The sequence below is a fragment of the Maniola hyperantus genome, chromosome 10, assembly GCF_902806685.2.
Source record: "Maniola hyperantus chromosome 10, iAphHyp1.2, whole genome shotgun sequence".
Classification (NCBI taxonomy): domain Eukaryota; kingdom Metazoa; phylum Arthropoda; class Insecta; order Lepidoptera; family Nymphalidae; genus Maniola; species Maniola hyperantus.
In genome coordinates this window covers 14,069,276-14,089,601 of record NC_048545.1, presented here as the reverse complement: position 1 = coordinate 14,089,601, position 20,326 = coordinate 14,069,276, and the positions used below count along the sequence as shown (strand labels likewise).

General features: G+C 38.6%; 1 protein-coding gene and 1 long non-coding RNA gene across 3 annotated transcripts in view; one reads left to right on the top strand and one right to left on the bottom strand.

Annotated features, from left to right (window-relative positions):
* Positions 1-20,326, top strand: part of LOC138402940 (uncharacterized) — a 354,014-nt gene that overhangs the window by 42,215 nt on the left and 291,473 nt on the right. The window lies entirely within an intron of this gene.
* The window catches only part of LOC117985942 (uncharacterized), a 97,629-nt gene that overhangs the window by 22,349 nt on the left and 54,954 nt on the right, over positions 1-20,326 (bottom strand). The window contains exons 2-4 of the mRNA XM_034972737.2: positions 11,997-12,208; positions 11,574-11,709; positions 4,697-4,905 (exon numbers count right to left, since the gene is read on the bottom strand). Coding sequence (XP_034828628.1) covers positions 4,697-4,905; positions 11,574-11,709; positions 11,997-12,208 — 557 coding nt within the window. The remainder of the gene's footprint in view (positions 1-4,696; positions 4,906-11,573; positions 11,710-11,996; positions 12,209-20,326) is intronic.

Here is a 20,326-nt window from a genome sequence, read left to right as displayed (position 1 = left end):
ATCCTCTTCTTGTGAATATTGCTAAAAAAGGACGGAACATGAATTTTACATTTAGAGACTTTAAATTTTAGTGCACGCTCATCGATATAAATGACAAGATATGCCCAAGCGAACAAAAATTTTCACGGTTTTGGAACCAAATAAATCAGCGCCACCTCTTAGATACTAATGAACAACCTGTTTGAAATTCAGACGTCACTGAGGTTGCATTGGTGCTAAATAAACATTTTAGGACCAATGAATCGGTGCCATTTTGCTTGCTCAATGGCCCTGTCCTTACGTAGTAAATTAAAATTAAAACTGTCAAACTATGTCTGCCCTTTTCTTATTATATTAGTAAGACTAGCTGACCCGGCGAACTTCGTTCCGCCTAACAGTCGATTCAAATTTTTTTTTTTTTAAATATCAATTCACTATCAGAAATTGTAAAATCCCCACGATTTAGGACTTCAGTACTTTGCAGCATCAGGATTGAGGAGTTAGGATCCGAAGTTCAATGATGTAGCCTATGCTTGGTACTTAAAATAATTTTGCATCATCCGCAGTTCCTGAAACATTATAGTTTAGGAGTGCTGTACCCTACATCATCAGGGTTGAGGAGTTGAGACTTGAAGTCTGAGAATAAAGTCGTTGCTTGGTACCTACAATATGAATTCACTATGAACACTTCCTGAATCTTGATAACTCAGGCGGGCAGTAACCCTGCAGCATCAGGATTAAGGAGTTGAATCCAGAATTTTTTATGTGACCACCAAGAAAACTTTTTTTGTTGATTTAAAAAAAAATATTTGCAAATCGGTCCAGAAACCTCGAAAAAATCAATGTAGAAAAAAGAACCACCTCCTTTTTGACAGTCGGTTAAAAACCGATGACCTTGAAATATTTACGGAACAATTTTTAAAATATCCCCTTTCTAACAAAAAAAGAATGAATGAAATCGGACTAAGCGTGAATGAATTACAACTCAGTATACATTTTAACTTTCATCCCCTCTCCTACGGGAACCATGCTGAATTTCAGGATAAAAAGTATCCTATATTCTTCCTCATAGTATAACCTCAAATCGTACCAAGTTTCATTGGAATCCATTCAGTAGTTTCAGCGTGATGCGCGGCCGTGATACAGACAGACAGACAGACAGACAGACAGACAGACAGACAGACAAAAATGAAAAAAATTACAGTTTTGGGTTCCGTATCGATTATAGAGTGCCCTCGAAAAAAAAATTTCAAAATATCTTCAATGTACAGAATTTGACCTGTTACAGTTTTATTATAAGTATATAATATATATATATATATTGATATATATATATATATATATATTGATTGATGTACAGAATTTGACCTGTTACAGTTTTATTATAAGTATTGATTGATGAAGAGGATGCGAATGCTCTAAAATTTAGTTGTGCTCAGAATCAGTACCACAAAATTATTTTCCAATGGGGAAACAACTAACAAGCGATACCTACAAAATAAACTGTAAGTTAATTAAAACCAAAAGTGAAGTTAATTTCCTTAACAGCTTTATTTGATTTATTCAGCAACACCAGAGCTATTTAGATGCTACAATTAAGCGGTATTGTCCGAACCAGATGCAGGTAGCCATTTATCATTCGCGTTACGTTAAGCTACTCTTTGAAATAATTAAATTCTTAGTTGTATCGCGCTTCATGGATTAAGACATAAGCGATGGCGTGGAAGCATAATACTTTTAGGTTATCCGTATCTCCAGGGAAAAAACAGGATCACTTTGTTGTCTTGCTGTCAGTCAAGAATTATGACTCGTCAATGGAATGCCTGTGCCTCCCCCGTTGATCTAGAATCGTGAAATTTGTTAGGAATTTTTAACCCGTCCCGTGAGGTGTTGTAGGACATCTGGGAGAAGTGAAGCTTCTTTGTCTCGGTCACACATGATATGACAAATAATACGCGCTGCCCAGTCATTAATCTATTTGTATTATGATCTCTTTCGCTCACTTATACCGACAATAATCATAGAACAGGTGCGTTTTATCGCCATGTTTTTGACCGTCACGTGTCACGCATTATAAGACGAGATCTGAGACGAATGTGTGGATAAGCAAAACGCGTCTCCACTCAACACTCATGTGAATATGTAAGTGGACATTTAAATGTAACATGTGACAATTAAATTTTTCTTTTATGCCCGTAGTAAGAGTAAGGGTTCGTAAAGAAATTGGCCGTAAAAAAACTATGTTTGTGCCCGCTGCCTCTTATATCTTATACACTCGGAAAGATACACAAAGAATTTTGCTTCAATGCGCCTCAACAATATTCAGTAATAGACCGTGACATTCTGGATAAAACAATTAATTGAAATTCCATTTCACTTTATTCTAATCCATGTCGCTTACATTAAGGGGTAACATAACATACGTATTATCCAGTCGTTTGTTTGGTTGTCACATTTCGCAATCTCTTTTGCCATACACGCTATAAGCTTCGCTCCAAAAAAAATTACTCGCTGGCTCTTACATCTTGAATGTGCGCAAAGATACACAAAGCACTACGCTTCAACGCGTCTCAACAATATTCAGTAATAGACCGTAATTGTTTTGTTAAGCTCCTTTGTTGCACTGACATTCTGGATTAAACAATTAATTGAAATTCCATTTTAGTTATGATACACTTAATTTTATTCAATCCCTCTGTCAAGATCCTAGGGCCGCTCTTTCAACATTGTTTATATGCAAATCCCTTGGCTGGTAGTGTGATGGATATTAATGGGGTTGTTGGAACATTTGATTAGGGTTTCATGTTCTCACATGTAAGTAAATTATTATGAGTTAAGGCTTAACGCTTTTGAGATCTAAATTACATGGTTTATGTTCACCTGCCATTGTGAGACTTGCTCTTTGATCAGCCTTAGCTTTAGCCGTTTTGTATAATTTCAGAAGGGGTTTCATTTTGTGCTACAATCAACAAATAACATAAATCACTCAAACTAAGCATGTGTAAAAATTTCTTCAGTATATTTTATAATGGATAGCTACAACAATAGGCTCACTTTAAACATTATGCAATGGAACTGCCAGTGTGTTTTAGTTTTACGTTTAATTATGGTAATTTACTTTGTAACTATGGGGCTGGCATAAAGGTTATCTGTAAAAGCCCCTTACAAAATATTAGATTTAAAAAAAAAACTACAAGACGTGACGTATAGGGAAATTGAACAGCAAAAATAAAAGTAGTCAAGTCCGAGTCCGACTCGCACTTGAAGTGTTTCGTACCATCGTACAAGATATTATGACTACACTATGTGTACCTACTTTATATTTTTTTAGTTTATGAGATATCCTGCTGACAGCCGGACAGGGAAGGCTTATAGTAAGTACAGAATTTTATATCTTACTAGCTTATGCTGGCGACTTTGTCCGCGTGGACTACACAAATTTCACCCCCTTAGGGGTTGTATTTTCAAAAATCCTTTCTTAGCGGATGCCTACGTCATAATAGCTATCTGCATGCCAAATTTCAGCCCGATCCATCCAGTAGGTTGAGCTGTGCGTTGATAGATCAGTCAGTCAGTCAGTCACCTTTTCCTTTTATATATTGAAGATTTTATTCTTCATAGTTCTCAAACACTCGTATTGATAAAAACATACGATACAGTCCATTTGGATATTGAAAACTTTTTTACCGAGATTTATTGAATACCAACTTTTTTCTCTAACAAAGTGCCCGTTCGCATAAGTACCTAAGTACAAGATTGAGAAACATATTTGAATACTTGACTCACGTAAGAACCCTCACAACCCTTTTTAGAGAAGGTATTCAGTGATCGCAACTTGACATCTTTCAGTGAGATGAGACAAATTCTAAGTAACGTATGTAACATGAATACGTTCCTTTGGGGTTGTAGGGTTACTGAGAGTTTTATATCGAAAAGTATAAAAGATTTATAGAATTTAAATAAAAAGCTTTGAAGTACGGTTTCATCATTGGATACGTAACCCAGGAAATTCAAATAACCTACTTAGTTAATGCAGGGTGTAACCAGAACGCTAGCAAAAACAATACCAATAACCATTTGCCTCATTTTGTAGTTTTAACCCGCAATGCATAGTGTGCGAAACGGTGGTCAATGCTCCGCCTACGACGCGGCATTGACTCCGAGTGGCCTAGTTCCGGAACGTTCGTTGAACTCTAGCGTCAGTCAGATGTTTTATTTGCAACTAGCTTATGCTCGCGACTTCGTCCGCGTGGACTACACAAAATTTCGAACCCCTATTTCACCCCCTCAAGAGTTGAATTTTCAAAAATCCTTTCTTAGCGGATGCCTACGTCATAATAGCTATCTGCATGCCAAATTTCAGCACGATCCGTCCAGTAGTTTGAGCTGTGCGTTGATAGATCAGTCAGTCAGTCAGTCACCTTTTCCTTTTATATATTTAGATAATTGGTAGCGGGCGTCTCCGTGGGCGAGTATCGGTAGAACTCGTGGCGGCCTCGGTACCACTTGACGGAGAACAAGTACCAGGGAGGCAGAAGAGGAAGTAGCTATCCTTTTCACACTTACGTCAACATTGATTCCAGCGAAAGGGAAGATCTTGGTAGCGGGCGTCTTCGTGGGCGAGTATCGGTAGAACTCGTGGCGGCCTCGGTACCACTTGACGGAGAAGCAGTACCAGGGAGGCAGAAGAGTAAGTAGCTATCCTTTACACACTTACGTCAACATTGATTCCAGCGAAAGGGAAGATCTTGGTAGCGGGCGTCTCCGTGGGCGAGTATCTGTAGAACTCGTGGCGGCCTCGATACCATTTGACGGAGTACAGTGGTGCGTCAGTCAGCTCGTACAAGCAGGCCAGTGTGACGTCAGAGCCACGCTGCACCACTGGCGGCGATATCCGCAGGTCTATTGCTCGGAGACCACCGATGGCTGGGAAAGAAAAAAATATTTAACATTTGGGGGTTACACACTGACATCAAAGTCAAATAATTTATTCGAACTAGATACTATGCAGTTACAACCCATCGGAAATATCTGCGGACCTGGCTTAGTGACGTCACGCAACGCGCTTGCGTTGGCACCGGTACTTTTTTTTTTTTTTTTTTTCGGGGGAGGAAAAAATCCCTCCGGACTTCTGCCTGCTGGCAGGGTGTGTCCGACTCGCACGGACTAAAATAACCTCCCCATGTCTACCAAGGTGAGCACGGAACTGCGTAAGCATTACTTCGTGCTGACCTCCTAAATTTCTAACTTCTTCTTTTCTTCTTTTTCCCGCTCTTCTCTTCTTATCATTATAGCCCGCAGCATTTGGCTATATCGTTGCCAGGCGTCCTCGCTCGACAGCATGCGCGCTATAAGGTTGCGGGCATTCACACCCTCCGCGTCTGTCGATCCTAGCGCTTTTGACCTCAGATCGGCACAACCAGGACATTCAAAGATTGCGCACCGGTGCTGGATAGGCGAAAACGGGCAAGATGTAAGGAAGCGCGAGGGGAAGCGCATTCCAGCGAGGTGCGCAGATATTTACGACGAGTTGTATGTACACGTTTTGATTTTCGTCGCATCTTGGGCTCAAAATGTTCTCAGCTCAACGTTAGTTCGGTTTTTTTAGTTAGTTTTTTTAGAGGAACATAGTGGGACATTTCAAAGGTTCCGTACCCGAGTGGTGCCAAAGTGCCAATGGTGCTCTATTAGGTATTCACCGGCGGAAGCGACTTTTGATATATGCATCTCTTTCGTTTACACGGAATGTACATTTATTGTGCATTTCTTGAGAGAGAAAATCGCCAATAGTTTGTCGTTTTCTCGCCAGCGCCAGCGGTCGGACCACTGCCTAAAAAGGAATAAGGCAAAAAAAAAACCCGTGACAAAGGAAAATGAAGTTGACAACCTGATTCAAGATGGCGTCCGCATCAGTAACAATGTCTGTAGCCCAACAGTAACCGCAAACAGTCGCTAATCCCGCAGGAACCCTGTCTTATGCTCAAACTTAACTAAAAGCGTCTCAGTCTCGCATAAATTTGCTCAAGTAAGAAGTTATTTAGGACAGGGAGTTTATCCCTCCTTCTTTTTGTTAACATCGTGCAGACAACCTTACTCAGCGAAACTGTTAAAATTTAAACTATGACGATAAACTCAATGTGGAGTCTTGTGGCTTTCCTAGGGCCTTCGGTGGTCTAGACAGCAGCTGGGTTGTCATTCCAAAAGAACGCCTTTCATAACATTCACCTGCAGCTCGATTGCGGTAGAATGACAATGTCGCGATCGTAATCATCTCTGATTGGTTGATGCTCGCTCACTATTGGCTACAATGCATTGTTGCAACAAGAATAGCACAAACTCAGCCAATCATAACAATTGAGATTGTAATAATGGTTGATGCAAATTTTACGAAATCGCCCTACAGTTACTATCAAGTTGCACCTCTAAAGAAATTACACTCATTACGAAGTAGTACTTAGAAATTCTTTGATTACACTTCAAAATCATTTTTTAATTTCATAGCTCCATATTGAATATTCCATTGTTGAGTTGCCATATTTGTGCTTAAAAGCATATTACACAATTGAAGATTATCTAAATGATAAAAGAGCGTGGATTTGACCTGCAGCTCGTTCCGGCAACGCACAAGACTGCAAATACTTTTTTATACATGACATAATATTATTGTTTATCAAATATTTGAAAAGAGCATTTCTTGCCGAGTTTCTTGCTGGTACTTCTCGGTAGTAATGGCATTCCGAACCAGTGGTAGATGCATCCGACTATTCGAAAGCACTTTTGAAAGGTTACTTGAATAAAAAATATTTATTACTATTATTATTAAAGGCCCGAGGCGTAGAATGCAAAGCAACAATGATGGAGCACTATAGGAAGAAAATTGTTGTTTTGTGAGAGGAAAGGGTCTGCAAAGTCCTTAATAGAATAACACTTGAAATACAACTAGAACTTTAAAAAGAGTTTCTTTTGAAATATAAATGCGAAAACTTTCCTATTGTTAGAGGATTGTAAATTTTCTCTTTGAATGGATGGAAAAAATGCGAATGGGAATTTTAAGCTGTTGTATTAGCTATGGGTAATAATGCAATAAAAGTTGAAGGAATGTATTATGGGAATGAATGGAAATATTGATTAGGTATTCATCATCAAGCCATCACCGGCTCACTCCTGGGTACGGGTATCCTCTTAGAATCAGAAGGATTTGGCCATAGTCCACCACGCGGCCAGGTGCGGATTGGCAGACTCCACACACCTTTGAGAACATTATGGAGAAATCACAGGCATACAGGTTTCCCCACGATGATTTCCGTCACTGATTGCTTAAAATACACATAACTACGGAAACTTTACGAAAAGTTAGAGAAAGTGCGAGCGTGCCCGGGATCGAATATAGTACCTTATATATTATGGAAGTCAATTGAATGAATGCAATATTGATTAAATACCTACAGTCAGATTACAACAAGCTTTTTATATGAAGCAGATTTTGCAGATTTGATTTGGATTAGACCAAATGATTTCTGTGCAGCAAAATATTAAGCAAGGTATCTATTGCAAGATGGTTACTAATACACTCACAAAAGTCTATCGAGAAATCGAATAGAAGTTGCAAATTTTGCTGCTGATCTGTGCAAAGTGTCATTGATGGTGTGTGAAGCAGCTTCCACTCCTCGCTTACCATAATCAACCTATTTCCTCAGCGGATATTCGTACTCGTAAACAAACACGATTCATGGAAAAAATGGCTCCAAAGGGACATATTAAAGGTACTTTGCGGCTGCCCCCAGCAAGGGGTCAATCTAAATTGCTGATAAAAAAGCTCACAATTTCAAACAATATTTATACAACCATTTGCTGGCACGCTTAAAGCCAAATATTGCTCAAAAAAAGAGAAAATAGCAATAAAAATACGCTTTATCGCAAAGTTAAATGAAATGCAAAGAATAATGTGCCTTCATCGCCCCAAAAAACCACCTTGCATTGAAGATAATTGAGACCTTTTGTTGGATAATCAACCTTATTCTTCTGGAAATAGGAGCTGGCGAATTTTTTAAGGTAGAAGTGAAAATTACCGATGGTTCTACGTTACGGGACACGGTGTATTTTTAATGGAATTCATTAGGTGATATTTCTTTGGGGGAAAAGGTTTGTGCACTTTGAGTTGTAAATGGGACACCGTTCCCCCACTTTGTGTTATGTAAATGCTTTTTGGCTGTCCGAACTGTTCTTGGACTTGTGATAAAAGTTTCACTGCGCGGTACAACGACTGTTTTTGAGAGCTTTTGTCTAGACTCTAGACTCAATGAGATACTAGACGTTTTTATAGACATTACTTGTCAAAGGGCAATTTAGAAAGGAATTTATTTAAGATTGTGTATTACTTGAAAAGTAAACGTTACTAAGAAAAATCAAAACTGTTTGCTGGATCAAATGTTTTAGGTATTTACTATAAAATAATTGCCTTGTTAAAAATATAAAACATACCCAAAAATATTTTCTAAAGAATGTGCTAATTTTATACACAAATAAAATCTTAAAATAAAAGTCTAACACGAATTATTTAATACTAAAAATATCTGACTTGGCACATAATATTTATATTGAAATATTTCTCTTGAGTACCTACTACAGAGAACCTGCTAAATTTTGGTTTTAACATGACTCTTATTTATTAAATTCTCCCAGAACTTGAACGTTACCAAGCGGTTTTAAAACACGCCGCGTTGGCCTGTTCGGTGATGCAAGATTTAACGCCCGACGCAAAGATAGGGGTGTTTTAAGTCTAACGTGTGCACCTACATGAGTCTCTCTGTGGCATCGTAGCTCCCAAACGGATGAACGGATTTTAATTTAGATATTTTTCTTTGAAAGGTTACTCGATCGAGAATGTTCTTAGAACAAGCATGCTCCGTAGAACAAGCGTTTATCTTTCTACTTCCTAAAACTGCAAGCACAAATAATTAAAATTGTCATTCTTTCCAAATTCACATTTTTTACAACAATTAAACGAATGTATATGTCACAATTTCCGAACGTGCGCCTACAGCGCCAACTACGTTAAGAAGAAAAACTAATGTTGTCAGACGCCTCTCTGCAACGCGTGCACCGCTGCATCGCAAATAATCGCAAATATGATTCGCACATAATCCGACGCGGTGCGAATCCTCAATTTCGGCAACGTTGTGCCATCGACTCATCAATCATCGCCACCAGTACTAAAAACGCCGCTATGGAGTCCTGCACGGGGTACCCCAAAGGATATCAAGCAGTCCTCGCCTCAGCACAACGGTAAGTGACGGTTACATTCGTTACTTCCTGGCCTAAAGCTAAATCTACGCAACACTTGTGATTCAAGAAAATCTTACAATTCTTTTGCACTGAATCTCCGTAGGTATGATTATTCATTATTGATTATGAACGATACTGTTATCGGAGTCAAAGTGTCGTAAAAATGTCGTTACTGTGTCGATAAAGGCCAAAATCGCGTGTCCCATCGGTTAGTGCCTTTATCTGGCTAGGACTGGGCACTTATACCCAAAGTTATTGGCTTCGTACGCAAAACAAAGCCATAAATACAAGCCGCACGAAACTTTCAATACGAGAGTCGTTAGATCGTATATATTATGTACATTCGGAATGGCATTGCGATCTCTCATTGTGAATGTGCAGTTGAAGGAACAAATCTAAATATATAAAAGGTAAAGGTGACTGACTGACTGACTGACAGACTGACTGACTGATCTATCAACGCACAGCTCAAACTACTGGACGGATCAGGCTGGAATTTGGCATTTGCGTTGCGTGTGTCGTGGCGTCTCGCGGCGCGTCGGACCGGACATCTTCGTAAATGAGGCCTAACTTGTAGTGAAATAAAAAACCCTAAAAACTGAATTTACAAAGTAGTTAATTAATAAATAATTCGAAAATTCAAAAGGATTCATCAAATAAAACCGACACAAAAACCACAATTAATAATTGTAAAACGTAAGCGGAATTAATATTTTGAGAACGTCGGGGCTTTATTCCAATTATTTCGGTTAGTCAAAATGTTGGCTTTACAAGTCCTTGTGAACTCTCAGAACGCTACCAGCCCGTAATGTTGATTTTCCGCACCAGACTGAAAGTTCGCTATTGAATATGTTTTTATAGATGCGAAATATGAATGAATGAGACTTTTTAATAGTTTCTCCGTGTGGTCCTGTTTATTTTAACACGACTATTTTAACTTCGCTGGAGAACTGAAATGGAAACGTGGAACGGCAAGTTTTTATTTTCATGATCATCATCATCATCATCATCAACCCATCACCGGCTCACTACAGAGCACGGGACTCCTCTCAGAGTGAGAAGGGTTTTGGCCATAGTCTACCACGATAGCCATGTGCAGATTGGTAGACTTGACACACCTTTTATGTTTTTATTTTAGCTATAGTTTATTTTAAGTTAGACTTATACATTTTCCGCTGCAATCAGACCTGCAGGCAAGTGATGATGCAGCCTAAGATGGAGCACGCTTGCCTATATCTTGACTTGAAGGTACTCATGCTAAAAGTGGGGGGGGAAAGGTGTTAAATAAAGTCCGTAACATTTGTCATATTAGATGATTTATCAAACACACTGTATGAGTTATTATGTAGCCCTTAAATATAAGTTCACCTGTAAAAATTTTTTTTTTTTTTTAAGTGAACCGACTTCACTTCGACGTTTTGTTACAAGTTTCCTAACTGAACTTGTGATCTTGCTTTAAGATGGATCAATCCATGTTGAACAAATTATTTAGAACTTTGAAGTTTCATATAATTTTTCGATATTCAAATACCTACTTGGAGCAATAAGTGAAGAAAAAGAGACCACACAAAGTAAAATATCGCAACGAATTGCACCGGATTAATTTGCAATTACACTCTGTTCGAAATTTATTGATGTTTTAAATCCAACTACAGTACATTTAAACCCAACAGCTTCAATAATGATTTCCAATTTAACGAATACCAGCAAACAAATTCAATTAATAATTCGAATTTTAACATTTAACAATGATTGCTGACTAAAGACTAGCAACTCGGAGTTACCGATTTTTATTTTTCTTCTATTGTTATTATTATTATTTCACATTTCAATATCGTTTTATTCATGATTGTACCTAACTATGCAAAGTTGATTGTTACCAAAATTATAGCTGTTCATCATTTCAAATTATTATTGTGACTGAAAATGCAAATGTACCTAATCATGATCATAAATGATTATAATTTTTAGTTTTCTAAACAAAGACGGTTTACGGCTAAGTTAATCTCAGAGACTTTCGCTTGTGCTGGATATTGTCTTCCACAAATAAAGTTGTAAGCTTATCGTGCATAAAACAATAATTTTAATAATGATCATAATCTACACTTTACTATAAGTAATCATAGTTGTGATCATGATCACTAATACTCACTGACAATACTTACCGACACCATCGAGTCTCGCTGTGGCCGTATAGTGCGGGAAAGTGTGCGCATTTTGTATGACCTCGCAGCTGTAGTTGCCGCTGAGACTTGACGTGAGCCGCGTCAACACTACGTATGTCTCTATTGAGCTTTGTGAATACTTACCGACAACATCGAGTCTCGCTGTGGCCGTATAGTGCGGGAAAGTGTGCGCATTTTGTATGACCTCGCTGCTGTAGTTGCCGCTGAGACTTGACGTGACCCGCGTCAATACTACGTGAGTCTCATTTGAGCTTAGTCTCTGTAACAAATTAAATGTACGTAAATAGACTGCCTAGTGGTTGTGTAACTTTTTAAGTAAACTGACGTAAAACGTGCGTTCTTCGTTCATCCGTAAATCTGTATGCTGAGTGTAAGTTTTAAATTTGAATTTTGTACCTTTTTAAGGTTTTTGAAATTTGAATACTAGATCTCTAAAAAATTAAAATATGGATAATAATATAAGCAAAGACGGTATTAAAAAAAAATCTAAATCCAAAAATGAAGTCGCGGACATAAGCTATTGAAAAATAGTTTAGGATTACTTACATCAACTCTTATTTCATTTACAGGCCCTACGACTCTCGTGGTAGGGGTTTCTAACGGCGAGTACCTATAGAACTCCTGCGTCCCCCTGTACCACTTTACAGAGTATATTTCGCTTGGGTGTATCTGGTATAGACACGCCATGGTGACGTTTCTACCACGCTGTACCACTCGAGGCTGGATGTGGAGCTCCGTGGTACGGAGACCGCCCGCTTCTGTGGACAAAGGAAAATCAACTTTAATTATATTCAAGTTAAAATCAAGATCATAGTTTTCATTATATCCATACGTAATAAAACGTATAGTTCTTGCATTTCATGAAGGCCACTGACTCATGCTTGTGTTTAAGTCGTATCGGTATACGTGTAAGGTATACTAAATGTGTGCATTTGACAACCCTTCACCACACGAGTAGATATATAGACCAGAGGGGAAGCTTCATACTAGCGGCTGGCTGTAGGTTCACTCACCCTAGCGCAGCTCACGCACACCACGACGTGTCACGGACGCTCCGTTTGCCGCCAAACTGGGCGCACGGAGCGTCCGTGGCACGTCGTGGTGTGCGTGAGCTAGTGTGAAGCTTCCCCTCTATAATATCTACTCGTGTGCCTTCACCGCCCGTTGCCCGCGACTGATTGGTCCGACATGCACGCACACTTATGCAATAACCATTTAAACGACGTTATCACAAGTAAAGTTCAGTAGCCTTCGTGAATTGCAAGAACTGTACAGAGATAGCTTGTGTTCCGGAATCTTACGGCTACTTTTTGTCTGGAAAGTCAAAGAGTTCCCCCGGGATTTTAAAAAGTCTAAATCGTGGATTAAGTCATCATCATTTAGTACAGAAAATATGTTTGCGTCCAGGAGATGAACCCAGGCTTCTTTTTATCCTGGAAAATCAAAGATTTCTACAGAATTTTTTACAACCTAAATCCATGTGGATGAAGTCGTGGTCATAATCTAGTTTAATCATATAATTTAGGCATCAAGAGTTTTCTTTCGAAACAATGCAAATACCTAGTAAATAGTAATTAATTCCCGTTATAATTAACTATTAACTAAAGTCCTGTTTACAAAGTTATAAGGAGCTTAATTATATGCTTCGCGAATCACGATATAGGGTTTTCCTCACGCGCTTATCACGGCTGGGTGTTTTAGAAATAAACATAGATTTAGCGTTCCGGTACGACGCTGTGTACCAAAGGTGTATAGGTTTAATAAAAACTGCTATACCCCTTCCAGGTTAGCCTGCTTCCATCTTAGACTGCATCATCACTTACCACCAGGTGAGATTGCAGTAAAGGCTAACTTGAGTCTAAATTTAAAAAAAATTGTGGCAATATCACTTTAATTTTTTTTTCTTTTTTTTCTTTAATTATATAATTAAGAATAAAATCTATCTCTAGTCTATAAAACATACAGAAAAATTTATCACTAAAAAAAAAAAAAATATTTACAAAAAATATACGCCGTCCAAATGGTCATTTATGGGCATTGTGCCCAAAACACTGGCGCTATTACCTCGCTGAACGGCAAGGCTCAACCGTTGAGCGAAATAAGCACCAGCTCTTGGGTCACCAGACGCGTGGATCAGCTTTTGGGACACGACGTTTATAAAAGCTTTCGTGTCCGATGACCATGGGCCCAGAGTCTCAAACGCAAGCGCCGCAAATACATAGTCCTTACTAATGACTGAGTATTTACGGCGCTTAAGCTCTTGAGCTGCCTCGGCTGCTGCAGCCGCTTTTTGGCACGTGCCCGATAAATGGGACGCTGCCAACGTGTCGACGCAGGTCGCATCCCACACCAGCGCACGCCCCATCGACCATGGTACTATAGTCATCCCATCTGGCCTCTTGCCGTCATCCCTGAACAGGCCAGAAGGTTCTAGCTGAGCTGGGATAGAGGCAATGGCCAGAGCGCGACTTACTCACTTTAATTGTTTGTTTTATTTAATTTTAAAGTTCAAGCGCTCTTAATACAGGATGTAACCAGAATTACGCTAGCAAAAACTTAGCGTTATTGTTATAATACCTAAACACAATCTAATACCAATAACCATTTGCCTCATTTCGTAGTTTTAGTGTTAGTATTTTTCAAACCAGCAATGTAGGTATAGCGTGCAAAATTCGGGTCAATGCCCCGCCTACGACGCGGTATTGACTCCGAGCGGCCTACATCCGGAACGTTTGTTGACCTCTAGCGTCAGTATCTAGATGGTTTATTTGCAATATATTATCGTGAAATTTTACAAAAAATAGGTTTTTTTTGTGGTATCATAAATCTCTGATCATCAATTCTATCACCTGTCTTCGTTTTTGCCAGCCTTCTGGTTACACCATGTATTATGAAAAACCCTTTAGGTACTGTGTGACATCCTTTGCGAATATTCTAATACCTAAGTCCGTTCAAAATTGTTTTCCACTCAAGACATACGAAAACAAAACTTCCCAGACGATTAAAAAGACCAACTTTGGAGATTAGTTGGCGATCCTTTTACTTGGAGGATCTATATCCCACAGGACGGTTGTTCTTTCGAGTAGATAAACAAACAGTGTGCCCGACTGTCAAACTCTCGTATTTGGAGTTCTGCCAGTGTTGCTATTTTCAAAGTTTAACTTAACCATCGATTTTGGTGTACAAGTCCCGCAAACTGCTAATGCACGTGGCAGCCATTTTATTGACGTCAGCACTAGACTGAAGTTTCGAGCTGATGGTATATTCTTATTTCGGCTGTCGTCAAAATGACGTCATTTTGACGTCACAATGACATCATCGTCACACACGACGACTGTGTCTAAAGTGGATAACGATTGATAGGAGTGCGGACGGCGCTGCAGCTGTTCGTTGGAACATGTTAGTACGAAGTGCCCCATCTAGTGGAACATTTATATCGCTGGCTCTTTTCAAGTCGAGCAGATAAAGAAAACAGACTGCTCAAATGTGGAACCCGTATTGGAACGGCGTCAGTGCTCCTGTTGCGACGTGATTAAAGGACAAACCAACAAATCAACAAACAAACACACTTTCGGATTTATAATAAGGGTACTGACATGATAAGGGTACTAATTAGCTTTAGTACCTTGCTTAGCTTGGGTAGTTTAGTGAGGTATTTTGGCTTAAATGCTCAAGTGGAGGAAGCGTAGGGATAACCAACTCACAGATATAACATGTGAAGCATAGCAAAATTTATAAAATAAACATTTTGCTTTCTTTTCTATCTTTCTACTCTAACTCTAAGCTAAGTATGTTCTAACTTATCTATATTCGTCGAAACGGACTCTGTCTAAAGTGGATTACGATTGATAGGAGTGCGGACAGCACTGCAGCTGTTCGTTGGAACATGTTACTACGAAGTGCCCCATCTAGTGGAACATTTATATCACTGGCTCTTTTCAAGTCGAGCAGATAAAGAAAACAGACTGCTCAAATGTCGAACCCGTATTGGAACGGCGCCAGTGCTGCCGTTTTAAAGCTTGATGAGATCTCTCTATTGCCGCGCTGTGCAGCAAAATAACTAATGGCACAAAATAAAAATCTATAAACAGCTGCACAAATTGATTATGGCTTAATGAATTTTGTTCGGTTTTTTTACAATTTGTCACCATCGTCCTTTAAAAAGCAGTGATTGAGTTTTTGCAGTTATGTAGGACTAGCTGATGCCCGCCACTACGTACCTACCAACGCGTAGATTTAAGTTTTTGAAAATTCCATGGAAACTCTTTGATTTCTCGGGATAAAAGTAGCCTATGTCACTGGCCAGGACTTTATTAAATATACCCATGCAAAAAATCACGTCGATCCGTTGCTCCGTTGCGACGTGATTGAAGGACAAACCAACAAACCAATAAACCAACAAACAAACACACTTTCGCATTTATAATATGGGTACTGATAATATGGTTACTGATATCCTTTAGAATAATTTTTTTTCGTAAATTGACGCTTTATTAGTGGGCCGTACCTCAAAATGAAAAACGGAACCTTTTTAAGATCACTATTCTGTCAAGAAAAATTCTTTTTTAGTGGTCTTCACTTTTGAAATGTGACTTGTGGCTTTTAAACTGGAGGTAAGTTGATTGGAATCGACTTCACCATCGGCATCAATTTGAAATGAACTATTTAATATACTAAAGTTAATATGAAACTCAGGAAAGTTTCTCTACCTCTATATGCAACGTTCAAAGGCAACGCAAGTTAGAATAAGGTAACAAATACAAGAAGGAAGTATATTGCAGAAGCAATTTAAATAATTTAGTTGATTACTGTTTGTCGGTAGACGCTACCTACCTCTGGGTCTGGGAACACTGACAATAAGCACCATTTATTAGGGTTCCGTACCTCAAAATTGCAGGGTAACCAGTAGGTAGGAACAATGATAATGTACCTAATGCGGGGATTTTTTTTTTTTTTTTTTTTAATTCAGATACAAGTTAGCCCTTGACTGCAATGTCACCTGGTGGTAAGTGATGATGCAGTCTAAGATGATAGCGGGCTAACCTGGAAGGGGTATGACAGTTTTTATTAAACCCATAATGTAAGGGTGGTAAATTGGGCGGAATAGAAATATACCCGGATACGGAATAATCTACCACCTTACAAAGATTAGAGGAAAAAAAAAAATAATTTTAATTTACTTTACTTGATCTATCTACCTAGTAAAGAATAGAAGCTAGCCGTCGACTCCCTTGTAATGTATATGAGGTGTTATAAATGAAATTTGCTAGATGTTAGGCAAAATTGTTTTTAATGTAACTTTTACCGGGGTCGCTTAATACAAAATGATGGCTAATAATGCTTAGTTATTCTAGCTTAATGCCAAGACTTAATTTAGATACATTAGAATGCCTTAGGTAGATAGTACATAAGATCTATGTTTTAAATTTAAGATGCCATTGGCATGGAATAGACAATGACACAGTAAAATTCATAAAATTGTTTCAAAATAAAAGCTCAGTAGTAAAGACAGGGTTCTTACTGTACACATACACTAAGAAGGTTCACTAAACTGTTGCAGGATACAAACATTTGCTTACTTGTAGGTGCGAAGACTGCAAGGTAGCTGGACGGCATCGGCCAAGATCCAAAACTCAATTTATTTGATTCTTCACAACCGAAATGTTTCATTACAAAGATTTTCACCAAGTCTTATCCATAGCAATTAAGTTGTCAACGTGAATGTGCAAAAGAAATAAATACGAAAACCGAAAACGCAAACGGAAAACTAAAACGGAAAACTGAAGCTAAACGTAAAACGTAAACGTAAACGTAAACCCTGTAACAAAGAAAAACAAGATTATAATTTGTGCTGTGTGAAAATTTCGACACGTGGAATTTTCCGATCAAACACAACTCACCTATTGAACTCCTAGCCACCAATGGTTTTCAGAAGTCCACCCAACCCATTATCCTCATTTATTTGGGAAGTTAAAATAACTGGAACTGAAAGAAATCATAAAATTAGGATTTTCTCTAACCAAACCGCCATTTTGTCGAATCCACATTACTTGATTTTTCACTCACCATAACTGATGAAACATCGAAATACGTTAGGATGACTAAAATTTATAACTATTGTATTTTCCCAGGCGAAGCCATGGGCGAAGAGAAGTGAGATTTTCCTGGAACGAAAAAAATTCGTCTTCACATGTTGACTCCAGGAAAATTCTAAATCTCATCAATCGGTGTTGCCAGACGCAACCCGAGTGTGGCCGCTCTCATTTAGTTTGATCATGAAGCCAATTCATTTTTGAATATTTGCGGAACCTAAGGATATATTATAAGAACCGTTTTGTTAATGACTTAACAATAAACAAATGATATTATGGTTTTATTTAATTATTTTGTTTTATTTTTACGACAATTGACAACGAAGCAAACGCCATCTATTGTGGCTCGAATGAACTCTGAACATCGACCCACGCGTAGTTCTGCACCTTGATGCTAGGTGGCACCAACATACTTTGAACAAAATAGATTTTAATTAAAAGCGAAACGCTAATTAGTAGTTCAAAATTTACAACGTCACAATACTTCCCCTCCTACGAAAAGGTTCAACAGGTTGAACCACGCTGCCCTCAGCGTCATCCAACAACTACTAACAATTTGCCTGAAACAAACAAACAAAACAAAAAAAAAAAACACAGAAGTTACGCGTGAACGCACATCTACTACTAACAAGGAAAATTGTCTAACAAAATAAATATACTGAAAACAGTGTAAGGTTTTATACATTATACTTAACTACACAACCCTAACTTCTAAAAAGAATATATACAAAAAAACTTCATGGTGTCTAAGACACTTGAGTGGAAACATCTTGGCATCATTCTTCAGCTGACTGGTAGAATGCGTCTAGGCCTACGGTGGTTCACTTTTTTAAACTACCATCGTAATATTTGTTACTCAACAAATACGGAAAATCTGGTTGTGAACGGGTCCATCTGATATGGCAACCGTTCTCTATCCCATTCGGAAAAATAAAACCGAATCAAAATCGGAATATGAGAAAAAAAAAACGAAATAACTCTCCTAGAAAATAGATCTCGGAACAGAATCGGAAAAATAACAGAAATGATCCATTATCTAGAAGGAAAACGAAAACAAAACACAAAACCCCCCCCTTTTCGTTATCCCCAAAGTACGATATTTGCATTTTTACTTTCTCAACCGGTTGGTCTACCACAAGCATTCCAATCATCACATATTCATCCCTACATACATCCACTACATTCCTCCTCAACTGAACCATGGTAATGTAACTGTTAACTCAGAACATCACTACACTCATTCAAATTCCTAATTGAATATTGATAACTTAAATATTCAAACAGTTTAGACCAAACTAAGTAATGGCAAATATCTACTTCTTAATATCCTTAATATGCCAAGTGCCTATTGGGTGGTTGTCAGCTACTCTAACTAGTTCATAAACCAAAGGTGACAAAACCTTGACAACCCTGCACTTTTCATACTTAGGTGCCAGCTTAGCTGTGAAAAAATTTGTAGCGTCGCTTTGTGGATAGGTCTTTTTCCACACTATGTCCCCAACAGAATAGCTTGCAGACCTACGCCTTAAGTTGTAATGCGTTGCATACTCTGCATGAGCCTGAAACAAATTTCTCCTAACCTGACCAAATATGTCCTCCAAAGATCCAAACTTTCCTGCGTATTCCTCCCTTGGAATTCCGGCCTCGTACTCCTTATCCGTGTCCTTATAGAAGGAACCATTTAAAACCGGTTCTCTAGCGTGGACAAGGAAGAACGGGGAGAATCCAGTGGATTCATTAACCGCACTGTTTATGGCGAACTGGACCTTGTACAGGTTTTCGTCCCAGGACCTGTGGTTATCTTTCACAAAAGCGGCTACAGCAGTCATAACAACCTTATTGTACCTCTCAACAAGGTTAACTTGCGGAGTGTACAGTGGTGTGTAGTGTAATTTCGGAATATTATAACGCTTAATGAGATTACGGAATTCAGATCCTGTAAATTGGGACCCATTGTCCACAATCACAGTCTCTGGAACACTATGGTTCAAAAATACAAAATTCTCTAGCGCTTTAACAACAGCGGCACCTGTGGCACGCCGTAACGGAAACAACATTGTATATTTCGAAAAACAACACGTCACCACAAAAAGAAATGTAAATCCTGATTTAGACCTAGGCAAAGGTCCGACTAAATCAGCCGAAATGACCTGAAAAGGTCTCTCGCAGACTTTAGGCTTCCCTAGCAGACCTGGAGTGGCTGATGTCGTGTGTTTATACGCAGAGCAAGTATCACAATTCTTAACGTACTCAACCACGTCCTTATACATACCACGCCAAAAATATCTGAGGGATAATCTGCGATGAGTTTTGAACACACCAAAATGACCTGCAGTTGCATCTGCATGGTTTTGTTGCATAATTCTAAGGATGTCGTTCTTGTGGACTACCTCTTTCCAGTCGAACTCACTGAGAAGCTGGTATTTACATTTACTGTAACGATATAGTTTATCGTTCAAAATACAAAAATTCGGAAAATTTGCTGGATTGATTTTACAGCCATTAAATGTTTTGTCATACCAGTCATCTACCAAAACTTGTTGACTAGAGTTATCATTACGATCACCAACTACATCTACGTGTATGAGTCTCGACAAGGTATCCGGAACTACATTATCACAACCCTTCCTATGTTCGATAACAAAATTATACTGTGATAATCTACAACCCCATCTGGCGAGTCGTCCTGAGGGATTTTCTAAATTTAAGAACCACTTTAGGGATGCATGGTCTGTGATAATTGTGACTGGCTTGGAACCAAAATAAGCCTGAAATTTCTCCACT